Raw genomic sequence first — 22,502 nt, forward strand, 5'->3', positions numbered from 1 at the left:
AGGAGGGAGGCACCTGGGGTTCGAACTGGGGCGCAGGCCACAGGAAACTGGGGGAGAAATCCGGGGCATGGCCCCCGGTGCCGTTACACTGGTTCCGGCCCCCCCATTATCGCCATATACCCATATCGGATTGGATCAACCCCAGTCGATGATCGCTTCCTCGTTACTGGTGGCCCCAATGATTCGCCGCCTGGGACGAAAGCTGCTTGGCCCACGCCTGCCACGCAAACTGGACCAATTCTTCACCTCTGCAGCGCTCTGCAAGGCCTATCGAGTCTGAGCGTGCGCGGCAGTGATACCTAGTCGTCAATACTGGGCCCGACCTTGCGGTGAGCAGCCAATAAACACAGACGAGCCGCGACTAAACTACCGGATCTTTTGCGATCGACGGGATTTTCGCTGTCTCGAGACCTGTTGGCACCTATTGGCATATCATCACTGAGAGATGACGCCTAGTCTTCATGTCACAACCTCTTGAGCTCTTGCACTGACCAACAGCCGTCATCATTATCAACCCGGCCCGGAATCCAGTGTATATGTTGCGACGACAACCAGACACTGCCCTCCGAATTTGGCTCGACCAGACAGGGTCCAACAGATTCCGAGATAGTTGACTGCCCCAATGTCACTTTGAAGTCTGAACGCGCTCGAGTCCCCGACGTCTTGACTCGAGTGACGCTTCTGTGATGCAATGAAAAGACCCGCTGATATTGAAACTGGCGCCAGCTAGTCGGTAATCGTGAGTCCCCCAAAAACGGATCCCCCCATCCAAAAACATGTCACACCGTCGACGCCGTTGGCGTTGGGGATGGAAGGAAACCACGCTATCTTTGCGGAACCGCAATTGCAAAACTTTATCCCTTGCCCGCATTCCGCGCCGTTCTCGGGCGGGCCCACTTCACTTCAGTCCGGGCTTCGGGTCAGCGGTACCTGTAACTTGTAAGCTGAACACTGTCCTTCGAGGAGTCGAGGCTCAAGGAAGTACGACGTAGCAACAGTCTCGAATGCTCGCGTGCTCAATGCTCGACATCGCAAATATGTGAGTCTGCCTGTTCCGAGTATTTGTCGTGCTGCCCATCGTTGATTGGGCTACTCTCAGCATCTCCAAACAACATTCGGCCCTGTTCGGAAAACGGACTTGTCTCGTCAACTCCAGACAATCCCATTCCAGATGATAAGGGTATTTGTGTAGAACGCCAAAAAATACATTATTTAACGGATAACGGGATCGGATGAATAAACGCATCCTGGCACGTCCGCAAGGCAGGCCGAAACATGAGACAGGCGAAGTTGAGCAAACCACGCCACTTTGTTATTTCGTCCTGACTCTCCTTTCTCGAAGAATTTCTGTTTGAGCGTCCCCTGTGGCATTCACCCAGTCAAAGATCGAATTGCAGAAGAGTGGTGCTCCTTCTCTATCCCTCATTCCGCAATCCCTTCCCCACGCTACACTGTTGGTAATCGCACGTTAGAACGCTGACACCGTGCGCTGATGATGCACGTATCCCTCATCGTAGACATTCGTTGAGCTGCAGGTGCCGCGAACAACAGGAACATCAAACTCGTAGGGGTCGTTGTGTTGTGTTGGGAAATTCTACCCCATAAAGTGTGCCATGGACGACCCGATTGCCGCCCTTCATCGTGATATTTCGTTCATGCAAAAGACCCAGGGCGAAACCCAATCGGCGCAAGCTGCATCCCCGCTGGCAAGTCACCCAGATTCGATTCAATGACAAGGTCCAGGGTCTCTCCCACACGCGCCTGCTGCTCGGCGTGGCATCCCCCGTCGCTCGCTGCTTGTCCAAATACGTGCACCTGCTGTGTTTCTTCCTGCCCTCGTCTTCAAGAGGTTGAGGAGGCGCAGAATGTCACGTCGCGGACGAAATTGAGCAACATTCGCATCCTACTGTAGAGGTCCGTTCCGGACATGGCCCACCTACGTCGATCTCCATTGCACCTAGGTGAGGCCATGAACTCGTCGTCCGCCCGCCAAGTCTGAGCCTCGACGAGCCTCACGCTGCTCGGTGTGATGAGGAGTCTTCGGGGCGTTCCGCGCATGCCGGCGAAGAAACCGGATCACTTCGGCCTTGTTCTCGAAATGCAGATGGGGTCTGTTTGTGGCACGATGGCTGTCAAGTATTGTTGTCAAACTCCATGAGATGGCATCGCCCCCATTATGAGACATGCATCGTGCAGGCAAACGCGGGGCATCCGGATGTTTGGTGCTGCGCTCAACTGCCATTGTACGAGCTCCTGTTCTGCCCCGTGTGAAGGGAAGAGGTGGTGTTTTGATGGGTTTCCGTAGTTTTCGTAGGATAAGACGTCAAAGTAGTAAAGCACTCTAGTTGCGAACAAGCTCAAACTTCATGAATAAGGTCGTCTGCATTGCTCCATGGTCTGGTCTCTGCTGCAGCCGCTCATCGCCATGCTTCGCAACGGCGTACTATGCCCCAGATGGGCACCGCCGCGACTAAGTCTACGCTCGAGGTTGTGACTGCCGAATGGATCGACCCGGCCACCTGGCTTCGCCTGTCACTCCCTCCCTAACTGAAGTCTTCATCTTCATTGGATAACTCGTCTTGAACTAGGTCATTTTGGGCATCTTCCATCAACCCGAGATAAGCCACCACGTTCTCGTCTGCGAGGAGTTGTGTTTTCTGCAAGGTTGGGGCACATCGCCCACCCTTGTTAGCCTGGGCGCCACACGCGGGGGAAGTCTGTAGTTGAGACGGGTCTCCGGGGTAATTGAATTGTAGGAGAAAAATAGAAGAATTGCAGGACTTTGAGAAGCAGAAAGACTGTGGAGTGAAGTGGGCAGAGAATCGTAAGATTTGTCTGCAGCCCTAGCACTGACAGGAAACCGGCGATGAAGAGTAGCAAACCACTTACCTGGTCTTCTAGAGCCTTCGCGGCAGCTTCTAGCAAGCTCGTCTCTTGCTCCCTCAGCGTTGCAGCTGCACTGATGCATGTCCCGCAGACGAGACCACCTTCATTCAGGGACTCGTCCAGGTCCTCCAGAGATACACCGGTGGCCAGTCGCTCAAGCTGGCTGGCCACCAGATCCTCCAAAACGGAAACAACCCGAAGACGAAAGATTTGAGCCAGGGGGTGTTGATCGATGTGTTGCTCGAAAGCCGTTGTCGTCGAGGTCACATCCTCTTCTTGCCAGAATAGTTTTAGCTCCCGTGAACCTCCGGTGTCCTGCAAGACGCGAAATGACAGGCCGTCCTCCTCGTTGAGGCACATGAAGTAGGCAAAGGGGCTCTTCCAGCTGAGTGAGCCATTCGTCCGGACAAACTCCACAGTCGGTGCTCCATCAAAGACGTGCAGCTTCGCCTTGCCCAGCGGGTCGTCTTCCATGGGTATCAAGGGCAGCGTGATCCGGTCGGCGGCTGACGCGGGGTCAATGAACCCATAGCTGAAGAGCATCTCTGCCCCGGATTTCGCGTCTCCGTAGGATATCGTCATCTCGTCCCCAGACGAGACCCTGCAGCCGGGTCGCAGAAGGAGTACTACCTCGTCCTTACCATTCTCCTCGTAGTAGGCATTGGCCTTGGATGAGTGATTTGCCAAGTCTAGCACCGGGACCATGGCCTCCCCTGATTTGGGGAGCTCCAGACATCGGGACCGAAACCACGCATCGACCCGAACCCAGTCAATGAGCGACACCTTGTCGCTTTCCCAAAACAGCTCGTTCCAAAATGGTAGAGTCGCAGAAATCTCTCGGAGCTCGTCAAACTCGTCTGTCAACGCAACAATCTTGGCGGCCGTGGCCGACTACTTCTTGTTAGAACGTTATCCATAAGCAATAGCTGAAGCCTTCGGGACATCGGTTCTATCTCACTCAGCCGCAATACTTGGCTGGCGAAGAAGTAGACCTCCATATGAGAACGATTCCACGAAATTTGGGATGCAATATTGATGTTGTTAAATACGGGGGTTGGACCAAACCTGCGTAACCAACGACAGCCGGTATTTGCTTTTCAGGGAAGGCCGTAGGCAGTGAGAAGGGAGGCTGGAGAATTGCTTGCCTCAAGTGATGTTCCATTCAACATCTCGCGTTCCTGCTCAGTCCAGAGGGTGGTAACAGGAACTTGCGGCGGCAGGTACTTGACGTATTCTGTCCACGGCGTCGAGACTCCGCCCTTCAAAGACGTTTTGGGCCTATCAGAAAGTACCTTCTGTGTGAGAAGAAAGAGGCAAACGTCATGGCGAGTGGACTAAATTAAGAAGATGGGTAATCCTTTAGCTTTCCAAGGTCTGCATCAGGCTCGGGCGAACACTCTACCTTGTGACCGGCAGCCTCGAGCAGCTGCCGAAAGTTCTTATCGACCTTTGCATAGTTCTCAACAGCTTCGGCGGATAACACCAGCTCGCCTGGGATCCTGAGTAAGGTTGGGATGTCAAAGGTCTCTTCCTCTCGACTGAGCTCCTTGTTTGAAAGTAGACCCAACCCGCAGCCGGGGATTTCGCGGGCCTCGACGTCGACGAGGTCTACGTCATTGAACATGGCCCAGGTGGAGAGGGTCTCCAGGGGAAGCTGCGTAGACGCCATGACGAGGCTGTCGGCTTGCTCTCAATGGGATTGAAGATATACTTGCGAACGGGCGGGATGTTGGTCGTTGCACTGCAGTCTCGTGGTTTGTCAGGCAAGTAGCGAGCAAGTGTGGAAAGATTCAAGCGCGAGTCCCGGAGCAAAACGGTTGCTTAAAGCGCAGGGTGGATCGCAATGGCATGTACTGCTACCGAGTAGCGAATACAAGTGCTTGAGGGTTGGAACTGCAAGAAGCCGATGTCTCTCACCAGGAAACAATTCAGCTTTTCTTTTGTAATGTCAGAAAATCATGTTCTGAAACGGCAAGATATCTTTTTGGGCCAAGATTTCAATAGAGGCGCCGCATTGGTAGTTAGAAGCCCAAAGAAGCCTAAAAGACTGGGCCCCATCGCGAAGGCGGGCACGCACTCTACCTACTCGTCTCATGTTCAAGTACCCTAAGGTAAGAACCATCTTCTCGCAGCTCTGCTTGAACTTTCCGATGCAAAAGAAACATGGGCTTTCGACTCAAATACCACAACACTGAAAGACGACGGAGGTCACTGGATGGACATTGGAACTCGGAGGGTGTCAAAGTCCTGTTTTCGTAGGTGGCCTATGTACTGATACTCAGGTAATTGGCCGGAGCATGATTAACAACTGCTAATCATCATGGCGGAACGACCAGACAATCCCGCTCTAAGGTAAGTTCGCAACGTCCTAGGAAGCATGTTTCCCCTATACCATTCCTGACAACTCCGAAATTATGCGTGCAGACCTAGCCGGCTTACGGCGAGATCAAGGTATCATCGATATGAAATAGGATAAGGAAACGAAAAGCAGACCAAACTCCATGCTGAGCATTTCCGGTCCCGTTGTCGCTGTTCACATGGCTCGTTAAGATGAGTAGTAACACAGACTTGCAGCCATCAATCGGCTGCACTGATCATCGTGCTTCAGGTTATCGACCATTTGAGGCGAGATGCTCCTTGAAGAGCTCAGCGGCACGACGAGCATCCCTCCGCTGACTCTCTTCATGTATCTTGCGCATCCAGGCCGCTCCCCGCACCCACTCCTCGTTCCTGCGGACATAGATTGGCAACTCCTCTTCAGGGACATCGCCGAAGTCCATGTGTCTATGGTGGGACCACGGCCGTGGCTCGCCCCTCGCGGAGGCCAAATTGTCTTCCTCTTCCTGGCGCTCTTCTGCCAAGCGCTGCTGTCGCATACGCTTGGCTGCTTTGCCGAAGTTCGCCTTGCGGCCACCTCGGGCTTTAATTTCCTCCATCTTCGACTTGTACCACTGGTCGCTGCGATTATGTGGCCAGTGGATGCGAGGGTCAAGCTTCATATGAAAGCGGCCGTCATCTGCACCAGGTGTCGAGGCTCCTTTCGAGGTCTCTATTGTCGCAGCCAGAGTATACACCCCCAGAGGAGGTCTCGTGGCGCCGGGTTGGCTATATATCATGGCGTCGAACTTGGTGAATTCAAAGTCGGCGCAAAGCTGGAGTCGACGCTCTTCACAGGTCAGTCTCTTCGTTTTGCGGGAAGAACTGGACTTCGAATCCTGTTGGTAGCGATTCTGTGGGTCGGCCCTCCCTAGTGTCGAGCCTTGTCGAAGTGTGCCATTCGGCAAAAGGACGTGATTATGACTCTGCCCGTTGGCAAGTTTTGGCTGCCGTATTCTCCCATCTTTCTCCCGTCTACCATCTTCGTCCTCGTCAGAGGAAGAGCTGAGCACAATAGGCCTAAACACGGCGCCCAGGCGAGTGGTATCCTCATTTCTCGAAGAACGTGAACGTGACGCCTCGAGATTGGCGCCAGGAAGTCCCAAAGAAGATGTGGACTGTGAAGCATTCAAAGTTGCTGGGGCTCCAAGGTAAGTGGACGAATGGGGATGCCCAATGACTACCTTTGCCTGCTCTGGAGCCCTATCATCGATCTCGTCATCATCGTCATCAAGATCTTCATCAGAAGAGCTGAATGACGACGATGACTCGGATGTTGTGTCAGTACTGTCAAGCCTTCTACGCTTGCCGGCCGAAGACGTGAATCTGCTTGTTGAAGCTGATCGTAATGCCGATGGCGCCGATTTCACATGCATTGGCGGCAGACTCTTGGTACTGACGTGAGGCAGCGAATCGAAGCTTCTGTTCCCAGATAGCGTAGATGCCGAAGGTGCAATGGAAGTCCTTCCTCCAAGTTGACTTCTGTTGCTTTCGGCATCCGGCCGAGTGCTCGAATCGCGAGCGGCATGCGACGCATTCTTAGTGCCTGGCATCATCGCGGACACTTGAGATGCTCGAGAGCTTTGACCTGGTCGATATCCCCCTGAAGAAGCCCGTGCCGAGTTGTATCCCCATGTCTTATTTCCCCTTGGTTGCACCTGTTCGACGGTTGCAGACGTCTGCGATATGCGCTGGTTTGTATCGGTACTGCTGGATAATCGCTTCGTCTGGTCTTGTGATGGCGAGTGCACTTGATTAAGAAGTGGCCGAAAAGGATTGAACGTGCCAGGAGGGAGAGTTTCATGGTTAATTGGTGAGACAGACTCAGGAGTGTGAGTTTGCGCAGAAGTAGTGTGGAACCTTGGATGAGTCTCTTCTTCCATGCGCTTCTTAGGAGGAGCTTTTGCCCCAGCTGTCTTTCTAGCTGTCATTGCCAGTTTTCCCATGAGATCGGGCGGCAGATTCGTCCTTCTGACTGTGGCATGGGCGCCCTGGAAAGCGTGTGCTGGTTCGTCTCGAAAATCCCTGCCACGTGAATGGGACTGGCTGCTTCTCGACTGGTCGTCATGACTAACTCGCCCTACGTTCTGCGATGGGTTCTGCACCACTGAGGGCCTTGAAGGCGCGCGTCCAGATGAGCCGGCAGCAAGATGCGCAGCACTGCCTCGAGCAATCCTCCTTTCTGCTTGATGGCGTAGGCAAAGAGTCCCATTGAGAGCACTGGAATCGCATCCGTCTTCGGCACACCGTTTTGTAGACTGCTGACGAAGGGACTCCATCTCCTAGCGGCCTGGTTCTTCATGAAGATATCTCGATTCTATCAACTTGCTGAGATGGGTTTCCACGGACACAGGGTCGGGGTTAGTAGATCCCGAAAGTCTTGTTGCCTAGCCAGACCTGCTCTAAAGGGCGAAAGGCCGTTGCCCAAGTGCTGAAGTCAACGAAGATACGTCGTTAAGATAGGATGTTTGAGTCTCTCGGAAAACCGTTGGCAAAAGTCGAGCTGAGTAGTGCGCCCTAATTCAAATTCGGAACAGCGTGTCGAGCAAGAAGTACACAGCGAGGATGGGTTCCTTTCTCTTCATGGTCTGGGACTTGGAGATTAGGTGGCCAGAGGTGCACGACAGGAGGGTTCTACTGAAGTAAGGTTAGCTTAAAGTTCAACCTGACGTTAGACGGGACCTGGAAGGTCCTTAAAACAAGTTGGAGCCAAATGATGACAGTTGTAGAAATAAAGTGTGCGCTCAGGTCTTTTCAGTTATTTTGGTCTTCATATTGGGGACCGCAGCGGGTTCGTAGTCTCATCTTGAACCATTTTACTTGTCTTCCTGAGCCTTTGGTCCTACTCCGTTTGGGTAACTAGTAGCAGAACTCCAAAATGAGGTCATGTTCATTTCGCTTCTCAATCCTATATTGGTATACTGCATTGTTTAAGCAGCTCCGTCTGTCGCGTATGCTTTTCGCTCGGCGAAAGCCTTGCGAGGATGAGGACGTGGCTCATTCGTCAAGAACGGCCATTGAACGGTAACAAGATGAGACAACAAACCCAGAAGAATCCTTTTCGATCGGACCTTTTACCAGTAGTCATCACTGCGCGTAAGAAATGTGTGTTGGGGGTTGGGGAAGGACATCAAGGCCTTAGAGAAGCAAAATCGCACTTACCCGTTGGAGAATCGCCTGCTCCCTCAGAGTCGCGCCTTCGGCCGCCAGCACACGACACTTTGGCATGGGTTAGGAAGATAAAGAGCTTTGGGACCGGGTTGAAATCGATTGAAAATGATTGAGTCTTGTTGTGAACGCAGAGTTGTGATCAAGTTTCTCTTCGTAGCTGCGCGAATGCTCAGGGTAAACCAAGCTTTTGTCGAGTCGCAAGGCTGGTCGGGTTGCTGAGGCTCTCGCCTCGCGTTGCGTTCAGTGGAGGTTGATGAAGGTCGCTTGCTTGAATTCACTGGAGGGCCTCTGGGTAATCCTTGCCTAGCTTCGTTAACAGACGGAACGACCTTGACGGGGCACCGTCGATTTGCATCCGGGCCCACCCAAAACATCGGCGAACGGATCATTTGTCACCCGTATCACCCCTCCATCCAAAATAGCCTAGCGCGGGGATCTTCAGGCATGAGCTGCTGCCCGTGGTCCCCTGTTCCAGTGTCAACGGTCCACTATCTTGTCGCCAAGTTGCCCGAAGCTCCCTGCCTACCTCAGCACTCGCAGCGCGTGCGTTGCCCCTTCCGCCAAATATACAATTTTGAGACCAGCAGTCGCCGATTGACCAGATCCTGGCTTCCTGAATACGCTCTCGGATTTGGTAGAGCAAGATGAATTTTCTCAAGTCAGCAGTGGCCTCTGCCATTGCACAGGGGCCACCATTCCCTTATAGCTTTGGCGACAAGGTGGACATCGACGAGTCCATATGGACATTGAACAATGGCACCAAGCGAGTATGTCTAGCTACCCGACGACGCAATCGACAGCCCAACATCTAACGCCCCTTGACAGGAAGACGGTTCCAACTGCAGTATTTTCTCCTTTGATGTTGCCGCCAACAAGCCCCGACTACCCCTGGCGAAGAACGCACTGCGAAAGCTGAGGACCTTACGGCACCCAGGCGTCATCAAGGTGTTGGATACCGTGGAGGTAAGGGCGGCTCTTGACTACCTTACACGGAGCTTTGTCTCACAAGACTACGCAGACCGATACATATATCTACATTGCGACCGAGCGAGTGGTGCCTCTACGATGGCATGTGAAGAGAAAGAGCCTCACGCCAGAAACGATAAAATGGGGACTGAGCAGCGTTGCGGTATGTTGGGTTGATAATAGAGTTGGTTGAGTGGGAAGACTAATTTTTCCTAAAGCGCACCATCAAATTTATCAATGATGAGGCTTCATCAATACACGGCAACCTAAGGGTTGGCTCTGTGTACACATCTGAGAGTGGGGAGTGGAAGATGAGCGGGTTTGAGGTTCTGAGCAATGTGAAAGACGACGAAGCAGTGATATACGTAGGTATTCCTCCTTGATCTTGGGCAACACATTTACTGACATCGAGGCTTAGACATACGGCAGCTTGGTCCCAGATTCAGGGCGATATGCGCCACCTGAGCTTGCTCGTGGTGGCTGGGATGCCATCAAGAAGAGCCCGCATTCCGCAGTGGACTCATTTGGTTTCGGATGTATGATATTTGAAGTCTTCAACGGCGACTTCATGGGCTCTGATCAAGCCGGGCAGACGAAGAGCATTCCTCCGACCATGCAACAAAGTTACAAGCGTCTCGTCAACCCAAACCCTAAGGCGCGTGTCAGCGTTGGCCATTTCCTAGAACAAGGACAACGGAGTGGATCTTTCTTTGACAGCCCCTTAATCAAACTGACAGAAGGAATCGAGAATCTGGGTGTGAAGACTGAGAGTGAGAGAGAGGCATTCCTCGAGTAGGTCCTTTGATGTCGAGTCAAGTATGTTAAGCATGTAACTGACCCATACAGTGATCTCGATCAACTGACGGACGATTTCCCTGAAGACTTCTTCAAGATGAAGATTCTCCCGGAGCTCATCAAGTCAGTTGAGTTTGGCGGCGGCGGCCCGAAGGCCTTCAGTGTCGTAATGAAAATTGCAGCCAAGCTTTCAAACGAGGATTTTGACTCAAAGATCACACCCGTCGTAATCCGGCTGTTCGCCAACCCCGATCGAGCGATCCGCGTCTGCCTTCTCGATAGCCTGCCATTGATGATCGATCGGTTAACACAAAAAGTGGTCAACGACAAGATCTTCCCACAGCTCGTCACTGGCTTCACAGACGTGGCGCCAGTTGTCCGAGAACAGACTTTGAAGTCGGTTTTAGTTATCATTGGGAAGTTGTCTGATCGTACCATCAACGGAGAGCTGCTCAAGTACCTCGCCAAGGCCGCCAACGATGAACAGCCGGGCATTCGAACAAACACCACAATTTGTCTGGGAAAGATTGCCAAAAACCTTGGAACATCTTCGAGAGCCAAGGTGCTCATCGCTGCCTTCACCAGGTCCCTGCGTGATCCATTTGTGCATGCCCGAAATGCGTCGCTAATGGCCCTCGGCGTCACAGGAGATTGCTTCTCCGACGAGGATGTGGCTTTGAGGATAATGCCCGCGGTCTGCCCCTTGCTGATTGACAAGGAGAAGGTGATCCGTGACCAGGCGAGCAAGACGATGGACGTTTACCTGAAGCAGGTCAGGAAGGCCGCCTCCAACATGCCAGAAACCGCTCTGCCTCCTCAGGCTGCAGAAGGCGCCGGCGGACCTCGCATGAGCACTCCCCAACCCAACGAGGCCTCGGCAGCATCATGGGCCGGGTGGGCCATCTCCTCTTTCACCAACAAGATTTCGACTGCAAACGGTGAGATGCAAACCTCCAACGGCTCAGGCGCTGCGTCTCCCAAGCCGACTCCATCGCCAGGCCCCGACGCGAAGAGGCCGACCACCTCGTCAGCCTCGGCTCTGCATCGTCAGGCGGTCAAGTCCCCCCCGCCAATGTCGCGAACACCGTCGTCGGTCGTGGCAGACGCCTTTAACCCGGAACCTGCGGACGACGGCGGAGACGCTTGGGGCGATCTTGGAGACGATGACGGTTGGGGAGAGCCAACCACCAACAGCAGCTCGTCGGCTAAGAAGGCAACTACGGCCAGCGCAACTCCATTTGACGACGGTGCAGAGCCAGATTTCGCCGGCTGGCTGGCGGCGCAATCCCAGAAGAAGACCGGAGGAAGCAAGCCGCTGCCAAAGGGCCTCTCGAAGTCAACAACAGCAGCGAAGAAGCCTCTGGTGTCGAAGCCGGCTGCTAAGCCTGTGGTAGCGAAGAAGATCGACATGAAGCCAAAGGACGACGATGACGATGAAGGCTGGGGAGATGGATGGTAGGTGATAATCGCAGCAAGACAAGGCAAAGTTTGCAGCATTTACGGCGTTAAGGGGTGCGGGATACCACGATGTTGCAAGTAATGTTCATGTAGCAGTAAAGCCTGCCAATTGAGAATTTGTAATGCAGACGGCCGCAGCCTCATCTGTGAATGCGATACAAAGGACTGTCCCGGACGCCCCGCCAACCCAATCCCCAAAAGTCATAATGAAGAAAAGTTACAAGCCATGATTGAAGGAAAAGCCTTTTGTAGACCAATGAACCAACCAACGTAGACGTGTCCTCCCTAGTAAAACCCTCCCCAAATCGTTATCTAGCAGACTCGGAGTAGTCGTTGAGGGCGACACAGACGGCGCCTCTGTGGTGACCATTGTACTGGCGAATGATCTGCTGGCTGTGAAGCTCCCACAGCCGGGCATAGTGGTCGGAACAGGCCGTCACCAAATAGGCAGAATCGGCGCTGAACGCGCAGTCCCAGACCCAGCGCTGGTGGCCCGTGAGGGTGGCCTCGAGCGGGAACGGCTTAGGCTCCTGGTCGGGGGCAGGCTCAAGGTCCTTGACCTCCCAGATGCGGGCGGTGTGGTCGGCGCTGCAAGTTGCGAGCTTCTTGACGTCGGGCGAGAGGAGAATGCGCGTGATGTACTCCTTGTGCGCATTGAAGTGAGTTACTGGAAGGAGCTGGGTTCGGTCGTAGGCCTGCAGCAGCTGCCACACGAATACGTTGCCCTAGTTAGTCGTTAGTTCTGGTGTCGCATTCTATGTCTGTAGGCAACCGTGAGAAGCTTACGCCATTATTCGCAGCGCAAAGCAGAGAGCCGTCGCTGGCGACCGTGACGCTTGAGACCGAAACGTCCTCCTCGGGAATCAGCTGGTGGGAGCAGTTGTTCTCGGCAAGGTCCCAGACACGGACGCTGCCCTGGCGATCGCAACTGATGATTTCGCCCTGGTTAGGATGGATCACGACGTCGTTGGCGGGACAGCCGTGGTTGTAGGAGCGCTGGACCTGGCCACTGCGTGTCTCCCAAATCTTGACGGTGCCATCCTCGGAGCTGGTCACCATCCACTTGCCCTCGCAGTGGAAAGCGACGCCGGTGATGTTGCCAGTATGGCCCTCGAAGGTAAGCAGTGGGTTCGGGTTCGTGGACTTGATATCGTAGAGTTTGACCGTGTGGTGGCCTGCGGCGGCGAGGAAGCGCTTGTCGGGAGAGATGCAGAGGCGATTGACCTGGGAGTCTGGGTGCTGGATCGTACGGGAACAAATGCCCGAGAGGGCCTCCCAGAACCTGCATTCGGAGAATGATTGTCAGTCAAAGATTCCCAATTATTCGGCGGTCGGGATCGAGCCTTGAATAGTTTCGTACCTGATTGTGTGGTCGTAACCCGCTTGGACAAGGTTAGTGACCGATTCCAATGCTTTGTCGACCGAGAGAAAGAGGTAAAGGTTCCTCAAGGCTCAAGAGAACTCACCTGTGCAAAGAATCACAGACATGGTGACTGTGATGAAGCCTTCGGCCTCAGTTATCGCATGTTATGATGTATGTGTGTATGAAAGATGTTGGTCGAATATTGAGGAAGGCGCATCCAAAAATCGGGAGTTGTATTTGCGCGCGCAGGATCGCCAGTAGGAGGATGCAGCCCCTCCACGATGTAGTCGGCTGGGTTGGACTCTTGACTGGAGCTTCGGCTCACATTCCTAACAATGCGGCCCCACTACAGGTCCGGGGACACCTGGGGTCTCACCGAGGTGTGGCTGGTGTCGGGATTACTTCGGAATTTGGCACACAGACTACCACTCACCACCACGTAGGAGAAGGCGCGCCTTTGAATAAATGAATGCCCAGCTTCTTTATTTGTACGGTTTAGAATTCAAGAGGCAACTAACTACCTTCCGACATGGCATCCATATGCGTATGGCCTTCCTTCATTTGAAGACTGACCACTCCTTGTCTGACATCTTCTACTGGCCACAACTGTTGTCACTTAATTCTCTATTCTAACTCTCCTAATCTTTTCAAGTGTGACTCCGTCTCTATCGCACGCCTTCCCAAAAAACACTGTTATTCCACACAGCCATGATGTCTCCGTAGGCCTATATCCTGCCCTGGTCAAGGACGAGCACTCGATCAAAAAGCATAGCAGACTCCATGCGATGCGTGACCGCTATCATTGTACTACCCTTCAATGTCTCTTTTACCATCTTCGTAATTCCAACATCCGCTTGGACGCTAAATCCTCCCAGAGTCTCGTCCAGCACACATACCCGTGGTTTCTGAAGTATCATGGACGCTAAGGCAATCAGTTGTGCCCTCCCTGTTCCTTGAGCGACCTGCTCGTCAATAAGCTTGTCGAGTACGAGAGGAGCCTGACTGTGCAGCCCGGTCACCCTGTCCAAATCCGACAGTAGACGACTGATTTCGTCACGAGAATGGCTGGTTTCTGGATCGACAGCCTCTCGGACAGTGCTACTGGGAAATGAGGCGGCATCGTGAGGGACTGCAACGAGATGGGACCGCAAGACATGTAACGGAATGTCCACCATTGGTATGCCATCCAGGGTGACGGTGCCCATCGTGGGATCGAGTAAGCGGAGTAGTAGGGCGACAAGAGTCGATTTACCTCCACCCGTAGGTCCTACAACCGCAACATGGGTATCGCCTGGGATGGTGAAAGATATTTGCTGCAGAGCAGAGGATGTCTCCTGGGATTGTTCTTGACGGTGAGAGACACCCATGTTCCGAACAACTATCTCCCCGGAGTTCGGCCACGATTGCTCGAGAGAAAAGCGGTACCCGAAGGCACGCTTCGTCTCGCCCTCACGAGGCAGACTGGTTGCATAAGCTGCCAGAGGGTCAACTGCGACCACTGACTGAAGGGCGCTCGTAGAGAACCTCATGCCTTGTCGCAGGGATGCCGATAGCACCAACGCTTGACTCATTATCAGGCCAATGATGGAAGGAGATAATGAACCTGAGGCAGTCACTACAAGCATAGCCGTGAGCCCAATAGTGCTGGCCACGATAGCATTAAGTCTCACTTCAAGTCAGCGTAGGTTTGCGGCGGCCAGCAAGCGGATACTGCTCCAAGCGTTCAGTCATTTGACTAGAAGAGACCGAGCCGATATTTCGGTCTTGTAAACAACTTCGATGCCATTCAGCCATCGTACTCAATTGTTTTGGGGCAGCTGGCAGGAACACCAGTATACTTGTGGGAGGCTCAAAGAAGTACTCAAAACCCACCGGGAAACAGCCCAAACGCGAAGAGATTCACACAGCAGAACCACAGCAACGCATCATTGTGGTTTCTGGCAAGAGCCGTTCTGCACTCCAAGCCAACAAGATGAGACTTTTTGAATTCTTCAGGAAGGGGCCTTCTGCGGCGAATGTGTCTTACACCACATATGAACGAAGAAGTCACTTTCCATACCGCTCCGCATGGGCTAGGAACACGACGGAGATGATCAAGCTTCTGCATGATGGCACAATTGATTCATCGCCTCAATTCCGAAATACGTCACAAGCGCCGCACATTGTCTTCGTGTTCTCCGGGCAGGGCGGGAATATCGCTGGTTCGGCCCAGCCGTTATACGACAGCAACAGCGCGTTTCGGGATGCTCTAGACAACTACAACCAACTCAGTGAGTCCCTTAGGTTTCCCGGAGTCTTGCAACACCTTTCCCGAGACAGCGCAAGCTTCTCCGAGTACCGTGCTAGAACAGGTCGCACTTATCGTGTTTGAGCTTGCTGCCAGCAAGATGTGGAAGAGCTGGGGCATTGCGCCCGCGACTGTACTTGGACATAGTCTGGGAGAGTATGCGGCTCTGCACTTATGCGGCGTTCTCTCTGCTGCAGATACTATTTGGCTTGTGGGAAAACGCGCAGGCTTGGTGCAAAAGTCTTGCCAGCCTGATACACACCGGATTCTGGCTGTACTGGCCGAAGAGGAACGGCTCACTCCGTTCCTGGCAGAGTACGCAGTCAAGGTTTCATGCAGAAATTCACGAAGCCAGACTGTAGTTGATGGGCCATTCGACAGTATCTTGCAGTTGCAAAGCCGTCTCAAGGTACATGGCATTAAAAGTGCCTTGGTCAAGACACCATACGCATTCCATACGGGTCAGATGGACGGGATTCTGAAGAATCTGCTCGCTGTTGGTGAACAAGCTTCCTTTGCCAGTCAACCACAGATCAACTTTGTGTCGACGGTGACGGGTTCGCTGATCGATGCTTTCCCGTCCGGGCCCGAGCATGTAGCCAAACACGCCCGCCAATCTGTACTATTTTCCGACGCCATTGAATCTGCGATGACACTCAGCCCTGGTCGAAATACCATATTCCTGACGATTTCACCAACATCGATGTGCAGAGACATGACTGCGTCAAACATCACCACCGGGAAAGAAAGCATGGCCGAGGTTCTCGAAGCTACAAGAACCGGAAGTCAGGCATGCCTTGACGCTATCACCTCCAGCATGACTAGGCTTTACAATTCTGGGGTTGACATTGACTGGAGCCGATACCATGGTTCGATGAAACAGATCGGAAGTCTGCTAGAATTACCAGCCTACAGCTTTGATCTAAAGAATTTCTGGATTCCTCTAGAGCAAAGCCGCCATCTCCCTTCATCATCACCGTCATTATCGTCATCCTCACTCTCAACACAACTGGATACACCTATGTCTGAATGTACACTCAACTTAGAAGACGACATACACACGATCGAGAAACCCATTATCACGAATATCCAAGAAGAGCCGCTAAGAAGTCTCATAATTGGTCATGCAATCCGTAACAAGGCCGTATGCCCTGCAGGCGTACTGGTTGACATGGCCTTCGCTGTTGTGCTAGAAAGGATCGGCAAACGGGTGGGCCTCGAGTCTATCGGGCTGAGATCACTACGCCTGATCGCGGCTAACACGATAGACACTGATACTGTCAACGATTCCATCCAGACTCTTGAAACAACATTGCAAAAACGGACTGTAGCCCCAGAATTCGATGTCACTTTCAGCGGTGTCGAGCGTCAGACTCATCACGCAAGTTGCATCCTGCGAGTGATGGAAGACGCCAATGGTATAAGAGGCGAGCACACGACTCGCACACTCATCCGGGCCGTCTCTCGTATCAATCTGCTACGAAGCAACACCGCTTCCAACTACTTCAATGGGCGGATGATCTACAATATGTGGACGTCCGTTATGCAATACTCTTCAGAGTATCATGTTCTCCGGAACCTCACACTAGCACCCCTCGGTTATGAAGCCTGCGCGAAGCTTCAAACAACATCAACGGCGGGGCCCGCAAACCGAGAGTACACGATCGACCCGGTCTGGCTGGATGGTGCCATGCAGGCCGCTGGATTCACAGTGAACATGAATGTGGCTGCTGATCCCGGAGCGGTGTACGTTCTCACCGGATGTGCGGCCATCGACTTCTGGGAGCGTCCGCGAAGCAACAACATGTACGCTTGTTACGTCCACGGCGAAGCAGACGTGTTAGGCGATGTCATCATGAACGTTGCAATATTTGATGAGGAGAACGACATGGGCCCGGTGGCAGCTATTAGTGGCATGCGCTTCCACAAACTGAAGCAACGACCGGAAACCAAAAGCAAAAGTGGTAAAGGCTACGAGGACGCCACGGTACGAATGAACGGGGGTGAGTCCAGCAATCAGGTCATCTCGCCTACGAATAAGTTGTCAAATCCAACTCCCTTTTCTCCGTCAAAGAGTGTGAGACTCGATGAAAACAATGCAGTCGCCGATTCAGGCCCAGCGAGCTTGATTCATACACTCATCTCAATACTGGCCAAAGAGACGCATGCAGACCCCGATGAGATTGGCCAAGACACCGCACTAGCCGACGTGGGTGTCGATTCCTTGATGGCCCCTACCATATCAGATACCATTCGCGTCAAGTTAGGCGTTGAGATTCCATTGATAGCTCTAATAGAAGCTCAAACTGTCAGCGACATTGCCTCGCTTTGCGCGGATATCAATTCCGCAAACGTCGAACCCAGGCTAGGTAAAGATGCTGCTGAGAAGTCCAGTATCTCACTAAGGAGCATCGCCCGGGTATCAGACGCAACAACTCGCGCTACGAGTGCTGAACTTTCGAGTAGAGTTGCTCTCTTGCAAGGTTCCAGTCAATGCAAACAAAATTTATTCCTCCTTCCCGACGCCTCCGGAAGCAGCTCCGTGTACGCAGGGCTTCCGCCGAACCTATCCCAACAGACCGACACGGGAATCTATGGTCTTGAGTCGCCATTCCACGGCACGAGTTCCATACCCGATCTCGAAATGGATAGGTACTGTTCACTATTCGTCGAGGCAATTCTTCGGATCCAACCAACGGGTCCGTATCTCCTCGGTGGCTGGTCGATTGGAGGGCGCCTTGCATACGAATGCGCAAGACAGATCATACAACTGGGACATGAAGTTTCGGGACTTCTCGTGATAGAGTCTTACGCAGAGATGACGCCCAATCTCTGCTTGAGTCCTGAGGCGATCTCAGTTGAGCATCTCGAGGCGACAGGGTTCATTGGATGGTCTGGAGGTCATGCTTCGTCAAGCATGGCTGAGTGGCAGAAGAACCACATGCTATATCTCATCCTCATGAACAGCGCCTTCAAACTTGAACCCCTTTACGAGGACAAGAAGGAGAACACTGCGATGTTGCATTTAGTCTGTTCGTCAAACAGCGACTTTTCGCTGTTCCCAGCTAAAGTTTTGCAAAAAGCGCTGGAATTGAGCAACAGATCGTCTGGCAATGCCATAAACGGTGATCATGAAGAATGGCAAGAATTAGCAGGGCCACGTTTGAGGCAGCACGTCGTTCAGGGAGGACACTTTGACATCATGATCCCAAGAGTGAATGAGGATCTAGCACATGTCATCGCAGAGGCATTGAGATGTTTCTGCGAGTCCTCGGTACAGGAAGTGAGAGGATAAAAAATTGGTTCTTTCTAAGCAGCTCAAAAATTCATAGACTTAGATACATAGCTTTTGTTCACTTCACGGAAAATTTGGGTTAGCAATTATCATTATCTTGAAGATACACTCTGTCTTCCGGAGTTTTTGTTACTCTCTCAGTCTTCACTTTGAATGGCGTATTTGCTGAAAAAAGTCAATAACGGAGCGAGAGAGGAGGACCAGGGGAGTAGGGGCGTGGATTACCCTCGAGACACACCCTCATCCAGATCTCCTACCCGGAATCCTGGATGAGCAATTACGAGTCAGCTCAATCTGTGCCAAGTTAGGTTTATCCCCCTTGCTATAATAGAAACCTAGTCCGCGAGCCCCGGTACATGACACCTGCGCTCACTTATAAAGACTCACGAGTGAGAAGCAAAACCTCGGCTGAGATGAGAAGCTTTCAAGAGATACTGCGGAAACGGAAATATGGCAAACGGGAGTGAATACACAAGAGACTCGTCATTATCGAAAATGGAAACTTCAGAAAAGCCTCGTCTCATTGACTCCGTCACCAACACGAGAACGCGCCCGATGAAGCTACTGTTGCTCGGACGGCCACGGAATGTAAGTCATCCCATTCAAAAACACGTTCATCCCATATCGTAACACCCTCAACTTCCACAAACTGAAGCCATGCTATTTTACTAACTCAATCCGACAGCACTAAACAGCGCCCTCGAGCAACTCGGCTTCAAAGTCTTCTCCTTCCAAGCAATGTGGCCAACCTGGCAAGAGTCAATCCTACTCTGGACGGAAGCCATCGAAGCAAAGTACCACAACCGCTGCAAACCCTACGGCCGCGCGGAATTCGACAAGCTCCTGGGCGACTACGACGTCGTGAAATGCCCGCACGCCCTCCTCTTCGCCGAGGACCTCGCCGCCGCCTACCCGGAAGCCCGCATCATCGTCTCCAAGCGCGACTACGAACCATGGCGCGCCTCCATGGAGAAGACGGTCTTCAAGCTGCGCCGCTCCCTCGTTTTCCGTCTGCTGCACCCGCTCGACCCCTTTCGCGCCGCGTGGTGGCCGTTCTTGCGGCTCATCATGGACACGGCGTACGGCGGGTGGGCCGAGGCGGTACCCGGGCGTAGACCCTATGACGAGCACCACGCTCGTGTCGAAGCCATCACGCGCGAGACGCCGGAGAGGATGCTCGTCTTCTCCGGGCCCAAGGATGGGTGGGTACCGCTGTGTGACTTTCTCGGCTTGCCGGTGCCGGAAACGCCCTATCCGTGGACGAACTCGGGAGCAGACTTTTTCGAGAAGCAGGGTCACCGCGCGGGCGAGAGGCTGTTGCTGCGCAAACTGGCTGAGAGAGTGGCGGTCGTTGCAGGGGTTGGACTAAGCGTGTATTGGTTCCTGCGACGCTCATAGACTTCAGAAGTTGGATGCCAGCTTTGCTCTCGTCCTCATCTCACGCGGCTACTGATTCATTTCCACTTATCTGTTCTCGCGCCGTGACTTATTCTCAGCACCCGAGCCGGGTTCCCGTCTTGGTACGTAGTACCCGAGAAGCCGACGTCTATTCTAGCGGGACTGTGACTGGATGACCTCGGGACCCTGAGTAGCTCCAAGGTCTTCCGTTCAGTTTCTTCAAAGCCAAGATGAGTCGATCTTCTCAAACGGTGAAACAGTCGTACTTGATGAATGAACCACGTGGTAGCGCATCATTCGAAACATGATTATCTCATCGCGGTCTTCTACATCTGTGAGATGGCGACTTCGATTCCGAGATACACAGCTTAGGGTAGACTCGGACCTCCAGAATGCCAATGATACTGCCTCAATGTTTTGCAGATCCAGTCGGAGTATCAGATGGAACCAAAGGAGCGGTAATACGTCAGTGCCAATCAGGCGCGAGACCAACGAATCTGTACGACTCGGGACTCTCTTGGAGTGGCGACTATTGTCACTTGCTTTCTACTCGGCCGCAGTTACGGCTTCAGATGTGACCATCACTGTGGCTATGCCCATGATTGGTTTACCATAGCCATCTTCGTCCATCCTATCAGAACTGCTTGTCAACTTGGTGCTGTGCCCCCTACCTGTAACATGGTATTTGGCTGGCTCAGGGCTCCCGGATGAGGGCGTTCCTGGCATACTGTGCTCTCTCACCTGCTGTAGCTGGCACCTGGCTTACTTGCCGTTTTCGCAGGATAGACGAAAGATACGCTCTCCTGCTACAGCCTAGGAAATACCTGGTGACGAGTCTAGAAGTCGCACACATTCTTACGCCCACTTGCCCAAGCATAGCCACGTTAGCTGGACAGAAAGACGAGCAGGGGCTAGCGACACACTTATCAATAGTGTTGGTTGCACGGGTACTTTTTCTCGTGACGCACGGCAGTGAGTAAGAAGTGAACGGGCATGGGTATGAGATTTCCCATAAGGCTACATCGACGGTGACAGTGCACTGCCGACGTTTCTGTGCAGTTGACAGCCGAAAAGTGTATGAGTCCATGGGTTGAGGTTGAGACATGCTCTGTATTGTCTCGCCGCTTGGATGATCCGGTCCTATCACGTCTTCACATCCCGTAGGCTGGACCGAGTCATGCTGTAAATATATTGGAGGCGCGCAGATGCGTAGCGGGAGAGAGTTGTTGGTTGTCTCGTTCGCAATAAGACAGTGTCGAGGGGCTCGGAGAAAAGGGACTTTTCCTTTCCTTTTCCGTTTTCTTGACTTTGAGACTTGCAGGAGGCTTCGCAATTGAAGCTCGATCCAGACCTAGATTTTGCGGATTTACACTATCTATCACCTCTTTGTCTCTCAACCATATCTCTGCCATGATCTTGTTCTCTGCGTCTGTCTCCTCTATTGAATGGGGGCCAAGAGCCAAAAGGACCGCGGTGACTGGGATCCTGTTGGTTCTTCCGCTCACCGAGATAAGATGTTTGCCTGCAGTGAGCGACGCCACCACGGGTAAGGACTGAGAATGTGAGAGGGGTCTTTGGAAAGAGGCCTGTTGGAAAACATCGTGAGTCCCGAGGCGCCGCGAATCGTCTCCAGGAGGGGAGGAGCAGGGAGAAAACGAAAGGTAGAACGGCGGGGTAACCACTCGGCAAGAGTGATATGTGCATGGTAATCTCCATTCGTAATTTGGATCCTCAAGATAAAGAAGAATCGTCATAGACATGCATAGTGACCATCTGAAGACGCGCCCTGCGATGTAACGGGAGAAAGGAGAAATCAACAACATGCAGCTTTCCTGGCGCAGATTTGGCCGCGACAACTTTCACCATAATCGTCGTCGATTACAAGGCTACCTACCCTTCGGCATTCGAGTTTTGGACGAGCCGTCACAGAGAGTACAAGGAGGTCAGATGATCCTTTTTGGGGATCGCGTCCGACGCTGCTGGTCGAGGGAAAGGATGGGTGGCACGAGCAGGGAATCGGCCGAGGATATGAACGGATGGGACGGAAACACCGGGTCTTGTCTAGGAAGGCAAGCATTCTGCTGTAGTTTTTCGGCGCTTGTAATTCTTCAGCGCTCGTTCCTTGATGATCGCTTTTGTCGCTCTGCGGTGCTTCATGTACTACTATGGTTCGAAGTGCTGTATCTGTCATCGAGACCTCTACGACTCCATATATAGTGGGTGAAGCATTATGCCGGGGCGGATGGGTTAGAGCACCCGAAACCAGAAAGATTCGATTACGGGATGCCAACATTGTGAGTCTAGGTTCTTTGTTGTGTGATGGCGTTCCGCAGGCAGACCACTCTGTCCTGAAGAACTCGAGTTAGGCAGACTTAAGCTCGGATATAATGGGAGAAAGCAATGCGGGAGTATGCGTGTGTCGTGGCCAACATGTGGTTGTCATGGCTTTCGTCGGGCATGGGCCGTGCCGCAGGGTGTCGCTTGACGATACAACGAGACAAGTGATG

At 52.9% G+C, this 22,502-nt stretch overlaps 8 protein-coding genes across 8 annotated transcripts; 3 read left to right on the forward strand and 5 right to left on the reverse strand.

Moving 5' to 3' along the window:
- Positions 1 to 67: 67 nt before the first annotated feature.
- CPAR01_03909 (uncharacterized protein) lies at positions 68 to 280 on the forward strand (the record flags this gene model as incomplete). Its single annotated transcript, XM_060488193.1, has 1 exon — positions 68 to 280. One exon carries the CDS (start codon positions 68 to 70, stop codon positions 278 to 280), a length of 213 nt encoding a protein of 70 aa, XP_060352399.1.
- Positions 281 to 2,543: 2,263 nt separating this feature from the next.
- Positions 2,544 to 4,555, reverse strand: CPAR01_03910 (SET domain-containing protein; the record flags this gene model as incomplete). Its single annotated transcript, XM_060488194.1, has 3 exons — positions 2,544 to 2,657; positions 2,890 to 3,777; positions 4,289 to 4,555. 3 exons carry the CDS (start codon positions 4,553 to 4,555, stop codon positions 2,544 to 2,546), a joined length of 1,269 nt encoding a protein of 422 aa, XP_060352400.1.
- Positions 4,556 to 5,495: 940 nt separating this feature from the next.
- On the reverse strand, positions 5,496 to 7,541 carry CPAR01_03911 (uncharacterized protein; the record flags this gene model as incomplete). The annotated part of the gene is made up of 1 exon (XM_060488195.1): positions 5,496 to 7,541. The coding sequence occupies one exon, from the start codon at positions 7,539 to 7,541 to the stop codon at positions 5,496 to 5,498; it is 2,046 nt and encodes a 681-aa protein (XP_060352401.1).
- Positions 7,542 to 9,077: 1,536 nt separating this feature from the next.
- On the forward strand, positions 9,078 to 11,653 carry CPAR01_03912 (uncharacterized protein; the record flags this gene model as incomplete). Its single annotated transcript, XM_060488196.1, has 6 exons — positions 9,078 to 9,200; positions 9,259 to 9,396; positions 9,452 to 9,562; positions 9,618 to 9,764; positions 9,818 to 10,191; positions 10,246 to 11,653. 6 exons carry the CDS (start codon positions 9,078 to 9,080, stop codon positions 11,651 to 11,653), a joined length of 2,301 nt encoding a protein of 766 aa, XP_060352402.1.
- Positions 11,654 to 11,960: 307 nt separating this feature from the next.
- CPAR01_03913 (rapamycin complex subunit LST8 target) lies at positions 11,961 to 13,140 on the reverse strand (the record flags this gene model as incomplete). The annotated part of the gene is made up of 4 exons (XM_060488197.1): positions 11,961 to 12,377; positions 12,439 to 12,934; positions 13,013 to 13,064; positions 13,119 to 13,140. 4 exons carry the CDS (start codon positions 13,138 to 13,140, stop codon positions 11,961 to 11,963), a joined length of 987 nt encoding a protein of 328 aa, XP_060352403.1.
- Positions 13,141 to 13,740: 600 nt separating this feature from the next.
- Positions 13,741 to 14,544, reverse strand: CPAR01_03914 (multidrug resistance-associated protein; the record flags this gene model as incomplete). The annotated part of the gene is made up of 1 exon (XM_060488198.1): positions 13,741 to 14,544. One exon carries the CDS (start codon positions 14,542 to 14,544, stop codon positions 13,741 to 13,743), a length of 804 nt encoding a protein of 267 aa, XP_060352404.1.
- A 443-nt stretch (positions 14,545 to 14,987) lies between these two features.
- Positions 14,988 to 19,995, forward strand: CPAR01_03915 (uncharacterized protein; the record flags this gene model as incomplete). Its single annotated transcript, XM_060488199.1, has 3 exons — positions 14,988 to 15,285; positions 15,335 to 18,559; positions 19,283 to 19,995. The coding sequence occupies 3 exons, from the start codon at positions 14,988 to 14,990 to the stop codon at positions 19,993 to 19,995; spliced, it is 4,236 nt and encodes a 1,411-aa protein (XP_060352405.1).
- Positions 19,996 to 21,366: 1,371 nt separating this feature from the next.
- On the reverse strand, positions 21,367 to 21,711 carry CPAR01_03916 (uncharacterized protein; the record flags this gene model as incomplete). The annotated part of the gene is made up of 1 exon (XM_060488200.1): positions 21,367 to 21,711. The coding sequence occupies one exon, from the start codon at positions 21,709 to 21,711 to the stop codon at positions 21,367 to 21,369; it is 345 nt and encodes a 114-aa protein (XP_060352406.1).
- Positions 21,712 to 22,502: the final 791 nt, after the last annotated feature.

This window comes from Colletotrichum paranaense (genome assembly GCF_030867605.1).
Source record: "Colletotrichum paranaense strain IMI 384185 chromosome Unknown Scaffold_3.1, whole genome shotgun sequence".
NCBI classification, from domain to species: domain Eukaryota; kingdom Fungi; phylum Ascomycota; class Sordariomycetes; order Glomerellales; family Glomerellaceae; genus Colletotrichum; species Colletotrichum paranaense.